General features: G+C 36.6%; 1 protein-coding gene across 1 annotated transcript; it reads right to left on the bottom strand.

Moving 5' to 3' along the window:
• Positions 1 to 628: 628 nt before the first annotated feature.
• On the bottom strand, positions 629 to 3,505 carry LOC133819937 (1-aminocyclopropane-1-carboxylate oxidase homolog 1-like). The gene is made up of 3 exons (XM_062253323.1): positions 2,831 to 3,505; positions 2,298 to 2,619; positions 629 to 971 (listed from the first exon to the last, which is right to left on the bottom strand). The coding sequence occupies exons 1-3, from the start codon at positions 3,370 to 3,372 to the stop codon at positions 729 to 731; spliced, it is 1,107 nt and encodes a 368-aa protein (XP_062109307.1). The 5' UTR covers positions 3,373 to 3,505; the 3' UTR covers positions 629 to 728.
• Positions 3,506 to 10,337: the final 6,832 nt, after the last annotated feature.

Below are 10,337 nucleotides of genomic sequence, written 5' to 3'. Positions count from 1 at the left end.
TAATTTGGTTAGTTTATATGAGTAAATATGATTAATTTAAATTTCAACTCGGTATTTGTAAAGTTTATTCGATTAGATTAGGTTAAGATGAATTCTTCCATTTGGGCTTAATATATTGAGTTTTGACAGTAAGAAAAATAGATGACAAATTTTAAAAAATATTTTTGTGTTGGGCCTTAAGGTAAAAAAATATATGAAAGAAGTTGATAAATAAACAATTTAATATTAAGGTAATCATAAATAGTTGTTTTGACACACAAAAAAAGAGTTTCGTTAATGAGCACCATTAGTGCCTAATACCACAAGGAAGTGACATATACCATTATTAGTGCAATTTAATATCGAGTCTACACATTTTAATTTAATAAATATTAAATTGTATCGCTAACCAATTATAGAGTGACACATCATGTGGTGTTGAACACCTTAAGATGCCAAATACCAATACTTAAAAAAAAACATAAATAGTTGTTTACCACTATAATTGTTTTCATCAGATAATTTTTATTTTGAAAAAAATAATAATTCTTTAATATTAATACTAAACAAGCCTTTTGTGTTGAAGCAAGTACACATTAAACCAAAACATCAATAAAAAAATAATAAATTATTTTGGGATAGAATATAATTAGCCCTACAATTATTGATGCTCTTTTTTGTATTTCACTTTATGAATTATATTAAATTACACAATATAGAGTAATATAGAGTATAACTTACTAATTATATCAAAGCATGAAATGGTCAAGGCCAGGTTTTCCATCAAGCCCTTTTAAAAGAACATAGGAGACATAATCTTTCAAAGAGGTTTGTTTATAGAGTGGGGGATTTTCTTCTGATAGCAGCTCCTTTATGGGTCCATAGAGTGTTTGGCTCATATTTCTGAAAACAATGGCCACAGAAATCCTTGGACCAACTTTCTGTGCCACCACTTTGTGATATACACTCTTGAACTCACCATTGGTCATTAGCTACACCACAATTAATATACAATTAGTATTGATAAGATATACCTATAATTTAACAACACCATCACATCATATCACATCACTATAAATCAATCATACTATCTAATGAATATCCTAGGTTGTGGTTGGTAAATTTTTTCCTTCTCAATTTTTCAAACACAAAAATTAAAATATAATTTTATTTTTGTATCTTTATTTAGAAAAAATAAAAATATGTTTGGTAATTATTTTTTTTTGTTTTTAAAAACAAAAAATAATAAACGCGTTTGATAATTTTTATTTTTTGTTTAACAATACGAGGTGTTGATTTGAAGAAGAGAAAAAAAAAAAAAAAAAGTTTAAAACGGTTTAAAAAAATTTTGAAAGTGAAAAAATTTTATTTTCAAAATTTAATGAATTTTAATTAAAATTTTAAAAAATAATAAATAAAAATAGAGTTACCAAACACATTTTATGTTTAATTGTCAGATTTTTAATTAATTAAATAAAAAAACTATTTTTTTAAGTGTTACCAAACAACACCCTAATTTCATAAAATTTCATTTTTCTTTTTCATTAGTGTTCACAATAAGATCATAATATTTAAAATATGTGTTAATTTCACTATCTTGTTAGGTATACTCTTAGCAAAAATTCCCATTTGGTTATTTATTTCCATATTAACATTCATGATCAAAAAACTAATTATTATTATATAAGTACTTAGGAGGGACTATATCATTAGACTTTATAAAAGTAAACTATATATATACTTGAGCTACCCAAAATGTTGATTTCATCAACTATATGTACTTAAAATTTAGGGTTTATACTTTTTTGGACCCTGTGTTTTGTCTCATTACTTGTTTGGATCCTGTGTTTTGATAAATTACTTTTTGGATACTATATTTTGTAAAATGGTTAAAATAGAACCTTAAACTCAATTTTGAAGAAGAAAAAATTGAATATAACAATACAATTTTTAAGCAGCATGATTTTATTTTTGTTCTGAATTATTTGTGATTTTAGTTGAGAAATCATTGACCAAAATCGAATTTAGAGTTATATTTTAACCATTTTACAAAACATAAGGTCCAAAAAGTAATTTGTTAAAACACATGGTCCAAACAGGTAATAAGACAAAACACAATGTCCAAAAATGTATAAACCCTAAAATTTATACCTTATTAGAAACCTAAAACTTTCTTCCAAATGAGGAGCATGCATTTTTCTTGTGAAAATTTTAGTATGAAAGACTAAGTTATTACTATGAAAATATAAGTCTTAAAATTAAAATTTCATTGACCAAATTATAAGGATCAATAAAAATCTGACAAAATTTGTACTTGCCTGCATCATATCTCCAAGATTTACTATAAGGGCTCCTGGTACTGGTTTCACATCAGTCCATTGATTTTCATGGAGGGTTTGGAGTCCACCAATTTGGTCTTGTAGCAACAGTGTAATGAAGGCACTATCAGTGTGTTTGGTGAGTCCCATAGTTAAGTCTGGCTCAGGGCAAGCAGGGTAGTAATGCCCCACAAAAAAAAGTTCCTCAGCACAACCAATTTCTCTCAAGTGATTAGGGTTTAGACCAAGAGCTTCTGACAACAATTCCATTAGAGTAAACCCTAGCCTCCTCACTTTGTCTGAGTATTCCAACATTATATCACTGCCAAAAATACTTAATCAACTTAGTTAAATTCATGCAAACAAAGAAATTTAAAATATATATCGAGGTTGGATGATTTTGTCCTGTTCGAAGATGATGAATCGTGTTCTGGTCATCACAGTCGTTCGATCAGTATTAGATTGATCGAACGGTTATTATAATTAGAAGCTTAAATAAATAAAACAAAATTTAGAATTAATTCATAACGTACCTACAAACTTGAGGCAAATCTTCTGGATTTGGAGGGTTTGGAGCCACACAACAATAAATGGAGTCCCTCCAATTTGCAACCGAAGCTTGATACAAGTCAAAGTTGGTGTTATACATTAGCTTATTACTTGATTCTTCCCTAGCATAAAATTTCATCCTAAGCTCAGGATCTTGATCATGAAACCTACGTACTCCACTAATCATTTCATCCAAAGTGTTTGATGAAATTCCATGGTTGATCACTTGAAAGAAACCCCAGTTCTTGCATGCATCTCTAACTTCTTCAACCACATATTTTCTTGCACTATCATCATTGATTCCTTCTAAGTTAATGACTGGAATTGACAAGTTTGAGTCTCCACTAGCTGATCTATAATCATCGAGTTTGTCTTGGTCATGGATGAAAATTTTTGGGATTTTTGAGACCCCAGCTTCTATGAGTCCCTTCACACCAGTTTTTGACTCATCGAAGGCCTTGAGTTCGCTCTTTCTGTCAAACTTTGCATGATTTTGTGGCCTAGATTCACATGAATTTGTGTTCATGGTTTCTTCTTCTTTTGTATATAAAATTTTTAATAAGATTTTTGAGAAAAATAAGCCTTGTTTTTCAATGGGAAATTTGATGAGAATGTGGACATGGAAATTAATTAAACCACAACCACTCCTCTTGTCTCTACCCTCATAAAAATCAGCTATACGAGATCGAAGAAACATGCATGTTAATTTATTGTCTCGATGCACTGTTTTATGTCATTGTATGATTTTTATTATCCCCCAACTACTTTTTTAGATATGAAGATGTCATTTTAGGAAGATAAGATAGAATATTCAGAGTCAACTTTTTTTTTTCTTTCCCATTTTTACTTCTTAAAAGTCAAATTTGTATATAGGAAAATAAGTCAAATTACATAGTTTTTAATTTTAGGCTATTTAGGATTTTTACCCCTGAATTATGACCTATACATTATCGTGCTTTCTGATTCTTTCAAGCCGTTAAAAATTTCCCTCGAAATATTAACAGTGTTGTAAAGTGGGACTTCCGTCTAATTTTGTCTAATGTGGCTAACAACATTCTGACGTGACTCTGATGTGTCTTGGTCACGTCAGTGCCGCATATGTAATTAAAAAATTATTAAAATTTTTTTTATTAAAAATTAATAAATTAAAAATAAATCATTAAAATAAAAAATAATTTAAATTAAATCAAATCTTATAAAATTAACTTTTTTTTTATATATAAACTATGATTATTTTAAATTTATTAATTTTAATTAAAAAAAGAGATTTTTAATATTTTAAATTAATTTTTTTAAAAATACACATGTGGTCAAAAAGAGTGTTGATATTTGACTCCATAAGGTACCTAATACCACATGAGGTGATACCCCATGATTTGTTAGTGATACCCCATAATATTTATTAAATTCAAATAAGTGGGACCCGATGTTAGATTGCACTAATAGCGGTATCTCACCTCCTTGTGGTGTTAGTGCCCCTTAGCAATTCTCGTGGTCAAGACACATTAGCAAGAAAATAGTCACGTCAGAATGTTGTTAGTCACATTGGACAAAATTGGACGAAAGTTCCACTTTACAACACTGAATATTTCAAGGAGAATTTTTAACGGCCCAAAGAAATCAGGGGTATAGGTCATAGTTCGGGGGGTAAAAACCCTAAATATCCTTAACTTTATTAAATGATGCCCACAAATTTTTTGTTATTTAGAATTCAGTCCCTGACAATTGTCTTTTTTTGGCAATCAAGTTTTTGAGTTTCCAAAAGAGTATCTGTAACGACCCAAATTTCCTAATAAGGTTTAGAACCTTGATTAGGAGGCCGGGAGGGCCATAATTGATTTATTGTGCTATTATATGATTATATGCATGATTATGTGGGTCATATTATTATATGATGATAAATGCATGCATGGGGTTATATACTCTGTTGTGAGGGTATTTTGGTAATTTGGCTCATTGAGAGCGTAATTGCATACTTGTGTGTATACTGGTAGGCTAACGTTGAGACCACATTATTATGTGGGTATGTTTGCAGCTTGTGGCTCGAGGCGATCCTAACAAGCGGTTTAGCGGGAAAGTCACAGCGGGGATTTATACCCGGCTCGGGGTGAGCCTGGGGATGTGTCTGGGAATTTGGAGAATATATTGGAGATGATTTGATATTGAGAAATATAATTGGTGATTAGTTGGGTATTGGAAAGTAAGTGGTAAATATTAAAGACATTAAGGGAATTAGCGGGAATTGGGAGTAATGACCAAAATGCCCTAGGATGATTTAAAGGTTTAGTTAATTATTGGGAGGGCAAGGTGGTCATTTGGCTTATTAAAGGAGAGGCTATATTCTGCTTTATAACTTTAGTGGAAGTTGTAGATAGACTCAGAAGCTTAAGGAAAAGAATAGAAGAAGGAAAGAAAGAAAAACAGGATACTTAGAGTTATCTCTTTCTCTCTCTCACTCGGCTGGGTCATCTCTTCACCATTCTTTGTGAGTTTTGGAGCTGGAATTCCAGAGTAAGCTGAGGATGGAGCTTAGGGCTAAGGACCTTGGTGAAGCTAGAAGAGTTAGCAGGGTTTAGCCAGTCAATTGAGGTAAGTTTTAAGGTTTCCTGATGTGTTTTTCTGGGTTTTAATGAGATGGTTTCTAAGTTTGGGTTTTGGATGGAATAAAGGGATATGAACCTGAGGAGTTGAAGGGCTTGAGGCTGGTTGGATGCTAGGGACAACTTAAGGTCAAAATCCTCTATAGAAGGTAACAAGCTCTGGCTTTGCTGTTCTAAGTATCTGAGTTTCTGGTTGAATCTTTCAGTTCTTGGGTTCAATGTTTGTTTTTCTAGTTTGATGATGCATGTGGTTAAGTCTTGTGTTATTGAGTTGTATGGGGTGAGATATAGGTGCTGGTAGACTCAATTTGGTGTGTAATTGAGGGTTGGAAGGGTTCCAAGGGGTTTTGGTTCGAGAAAAGTCGAAGAGGGGAAAATAGAGTCTTGCTGGTCTGTGACTAGCGCTGTAGCGCTAGCCTTTGGGCGCTACAGCGCTAGGCTAGGGCTTCTTGGGCGTTTTGGTTATGTTTGTAGCGCTATAGTGCCCTCCTTAAAGCGCTGTAGCGCTACCCTGTCTCCAGAAATGGGTTTTTGAGTTTTTCCTTAGGGTTTTTGCCCAGAGGCTCGGGGTTTGGTTCCACCACCCTGTTTGGTGGAATTAAGGCTTCCCGGGGGCTCGGGATTGGTCCCAAGGCTAGGTTTTGGATTTGAAGTTTGGTGGTGATTATGATCTATGGCTGTGACTAGGTACGCGCTAAGGTTTAGACGGGATCGTGCTTGAGGATCAATTGAACGAGCTAGCGAGATCTAAAGGTAAGAAAGCTGCACCTGATTATGTGGTTAGGTTGGGACTAAGTGTTCCCTATGTTTGTATGCGTTGTTATGTGAATGTGATTAACCATGTGAACATGATGGGACTAAGAGCTCCCTATATTTGTACATCATGTCATGAGGTGGTATTATGCCATGGGACATGCGATAACCTGCCTAAGGGTGTCGGAATCAATACTTGCGCACAGGGCACGGCTCGGCCACTGGTAGCTGAGGCAGCTTATTTATCACTGAGCTCGGTTAAGCTAGCCAGAGTCAGTGAGTATTACACTGGGGGCGACCTAAGTGAGCCGAAGACAGTGGGTTAAATAGAGGGTGTGACCTAAGGGCGCCGACCCTGAGTATTACTTGATGGATGTGATAAACTGTTGATTATGAGCGTGAATATATTATGTTATGGATATGATTTGTTGACTGTCTGGATGACAAATTGTTAATCTGTTGAGTGTTATCACTGATTGGATGAATGTTATGAAATGCCGAATTCTTGGTTGTGCATTGTGGATTATTTGATTAATGATGTTGATCTTGTTATGATATCATGCTTTCTTGCTGGGACTCGGCTCACGGGTGCTACGTGGTGCAGGTAAAGGCAAGGGTAGGCTGAGTCAACCATGAGTTGGAGAGCTCTGGGGGCGAGGTGTACATTGTCAGCTGCTCGGCCGCCATGGTCGAGGAATTGTACAGGGACGGAAACCTAAAATGTATATTTTGCCATTAGAGTGGCTTGAATTATTTGTAACTCTTGGAATTTGCTGTAACTAAGTCATCTAAACCCTGTTTTAAGTTTCCATGTATTAAACTGTCATTTTTAATGAAAATAGCCTGTTTATGACCAAAATCTTTTATTCCTAATCCGTTGATGACGTTGGATTCACATTTTGTTTAAATGACTTGATTAGCAAGTCTTGCACTATTTTAAACACACAGTGTAACTGTAACGACCCAAAATTACTAATAAGGCTTAAGAGCCTTGATTAGTGTGCCGGGAGGGCATAATCAGAGGTTAAGAGAATTAATGGTAAGAAAGCGTGAATATGGGTATTGAATAAGTATGCAGGCCCTGTTTGGCTAGTAAGGGCATAATGGTAATCTTGGCCGTTAGGGCATAAATGTGAATGTGCGTGATAAATTGTTGAGACCACATTATTATGTGGGTAGATTGATAAATATATATGCGTGTACAGGTGTGTGCATTTGTAACTATCGGCATGAGGCGATCCTAGGGAGCAGGTAGCGGGAAAAGTCACAACGGGGCTTAATAGTTGACTTTGGATAAGTCAGAGATATTATAGGTATCGGGTAGCTATTTAGACTATCGGGTTATGAAAATAAATATATGGAGATATATTTGAGGTTAGAAAGTCTAGGCGGGAATATTGGGGAATTTTACTGTTTTGGCCTCGTGGACGGTTCCGGCACCCCGAGCCTTGGGAATTAACTTAGCAGATAAGATAAACTTAAGGAAACCCTTAGAGGAAAATAAACCGACTCTTTTTTAGCTCTATACTCTACTCTCTCTTAAGGAAAAAAAACAAGGCAAGGGAACACTGAAATCTAAAGGGAAACAAGCTGGAAATTTCTGGAAATTGAGGCTAGATCTTTGGGGCTTAGTTCAAGAATCACCCAAGGAATAGAATCAACACCAAGGTAAGCTATAAGTGTGTTTATGGTGGTTAAATTCTGTGATTATGCTGGGTTTTGAAGTGATTGTGGATTTTGACATTTAAGGGTTGAATTGAGGCTTGGAGCTTGGGAGTTAGCTCAGTTTTACTTGGGGGATTGATTCTGCAGCAAGGTGAGTTTGGAATTAAGGTTTTAATGTTTGAATTTATGAGATTTTCTGACTGGTTTTAAAGTTCTTGGGTGTGAGAGTTTCATAAATTAAAATGAGGTGTTGAGGGGTTTTTAGCCTAGATTTCTGCTGGGTTTTACTGGTTGGAAGTATGCTAGAGTGTTGGGATAATTGAGTTGTGTTATTGGGATTGTTTGTAATGGGTTTGGATGAGGTTTTGGATGTTAGAAATGGGGAAAATTCTGGGTTCGAAGGGAAGGGCCGCGACTCTGTTCTAGAGCGCTGCGGCCCTAGCTTGAAGATGAGTCAGGGAGGCTCGGCTAGGGGCAAGCGCCGCGGCGCCCAAGCAAGGGCCGCGGCGCGTGTCTTTTTCCAGGGAGGCCCTTGGTTCTGTTTTGAGGGTAGGGCCGCGGCTAGGCTTCAAGGGCCGCAGCCCTTGGATGCATATTTGAACATTTGGGGTTTTAAAGCAAGGGAATCATACCTTAAGTGCTCGGGATCAATTTCACCACCGTGCTTGGTGGGATTTGTTTTCCTGGAAGCTAGTTTTGTACCCGGAAATCTATATTTGAATATTAATGGAATCCATTACCTTGGTTGTGACTAGGTGATAAGCTAGGGCTCGGGAATGGATTGTGCTCGGGGGTCGTCCTTTCTAATTAAAGCATTTGGCATTAAGGTAAGAAAACTGCACCTGTTTATGTGGATAGGATGGGACTAAGTGTTCCCTATATTTGAATGTATCGTTATGTGATTGTAATAAACCATGTGAATATGTTGGGACTAAGAGTTCCCTATAATGGTATGAATGTCATAAGGTGGTATTATGCCACGGGGACATGTGGTAACGGCCTAAGGGTGCCGAAATCCACTCTTGCGCACATGGCGCAGCTCGGACACTGGTATCCGAGGACAACTTACTATGCACTGAGCTCGATTTAAGCGGGCTGGAGTCAGTGGGTTAAACAGATGGTGCGGCCTAAGTCATCGGCCCTGAATATTATGTGATAAGAGTGTATTATGTGATTGATTGTATCTTGAATCTGAATGTATGTGCTGAATATCCATTGTGGATTATTGTCTATGATTTAATGAGTATTTGGAACTGGATTATTGGTTATTGACCAGTGTGTTGTCTTGAATGGGTTTTATGGCTTGAGGGAACTGAGTAATGCTTTGTGGTTATTAGATTATGCTCTGTGAACTGTTTAGCTGTTAATACTGTTATGTTATGATATTATGTTTTCTTGCTGGGCTTCGGCTCACGGGTGCTACATGGTGCAGGTAAGGCAAGTTGGCCATGGGTTGGAGAGCTCTGGGGGCGAGGTGTACATTGTCAGCTGCTCGGCCACCACGGTCGAGGATTTGTACAGGAACGGGAACCTAAAACGTATATTTTGCCATTAGAGTGGCTTGGTCGTTTATTTGTAATTAAGAGTTTTGTATTTACGTTATTTAGACCCTGAGTTGGGATCCCATGTAACAAACATCCGTTTTAATAAAGTTTAACCGTTTGTAAATCAAAATTCTTTTTAACCTAATCTTTTGTGTCATTAGATATACAGTTCGAACTAAATGACTTGATTAGCAAGTCTTGCATTATTTCAAACACATAGTGTAACAGTCTTGGTTAACCAGGGCGTTACAATCACAACATATTAACAATGTCCATCCATCAAATTCTAATCCAATGAATAACCTCGAGCCATAACCCTAACCTCCGGGACCTTGGATCCTATAAATCCGGGTGATAAAATCCATCCCGAGCCTTACCCATTAAGTTCCCAAGCCTAAATACCCTTAAAAACTAAAATTGGCACTAAGGGTCGCGGCCCCACCCACAAGAGCCGCGGCTAGCCTCGAAACAGAGGCTAGCATCTCACTGACCCCCACACGGGCCGCGGTGCGCCCATCAGGCGCCGCGACGCGCATGAGCTTCTCGGCCTCCCATGGCTGCGCGCGCACACGGGCCGCGGCGCTCCCCACCGAACCCAGATTTTCACACCATTTTCTAAACCTTTCCTCAAGACAATTCATCCCAAAACTTGACTAGCATTCCCAGATATCCAGCACAGTTATTCCAGCTCAGAAACAACATCAAGGCCCCATTAAAATATGCTCCAAAACTCAGCTAGAGCACCCAAAGATAAATCAAGCTTAGCCAACATGCAATCTCCTATAACCAATAGAAATTTAAGACTAAACCTTAGTAATTAAAGCTTACCTTGCAGAGCTTAATCCCTGAGTTTGATCCTCAATCCCCAAGCTTCAAGTTCCTAGAGTATCCCAGCTGAAATCCCTTTAATTCCCAGCCAATTCCTTTGA

The sequence above is a fragment of the Humulus lupulus genome, chromosome 2 (genome assembly GCF_963169125.1).
Source record: "Humulus lupulus chromosome 2, drHumLupu1.1, whole genome shotgun sequence".
Taxonomy (NCBI): Eukaryota; Viridiplantae; Streptophyta; class Magnoliopsida; order Rosales; family Cannabaceae; genus Humulus; species Humulus lupulus.
The sequence above is the reverse complement of the archived record's forward strand: the minus strand, read 5'-3'. Positions and strand labels throughout refer to the sequence as shown.

Excerpts from the sequence above, each read along its gene's own strand:
- LOC133819937 (XM_062253323.1), bottom strand. The coding sequence starts at position 3,372 with ATGAACACAAATTCATGTGAATCTAGGCCACAAAATCATGCAAAGTTT. Across the intron at positions 2,620-2,830 it reads GATTTGCCTCAAGTTTGTAG|TGATATAATGTTGGAATACT; the intron begins GTACGTTATGAA and ends TATTTTTGGCAG. Across the intron at positions 972-2,297 it reads ATCTTGGAGATATGATGCAG|CTAATGACCAATGGTGAGTT; the intron begins GCAAGTACAAAT and ends ATTGTGGTGTAG.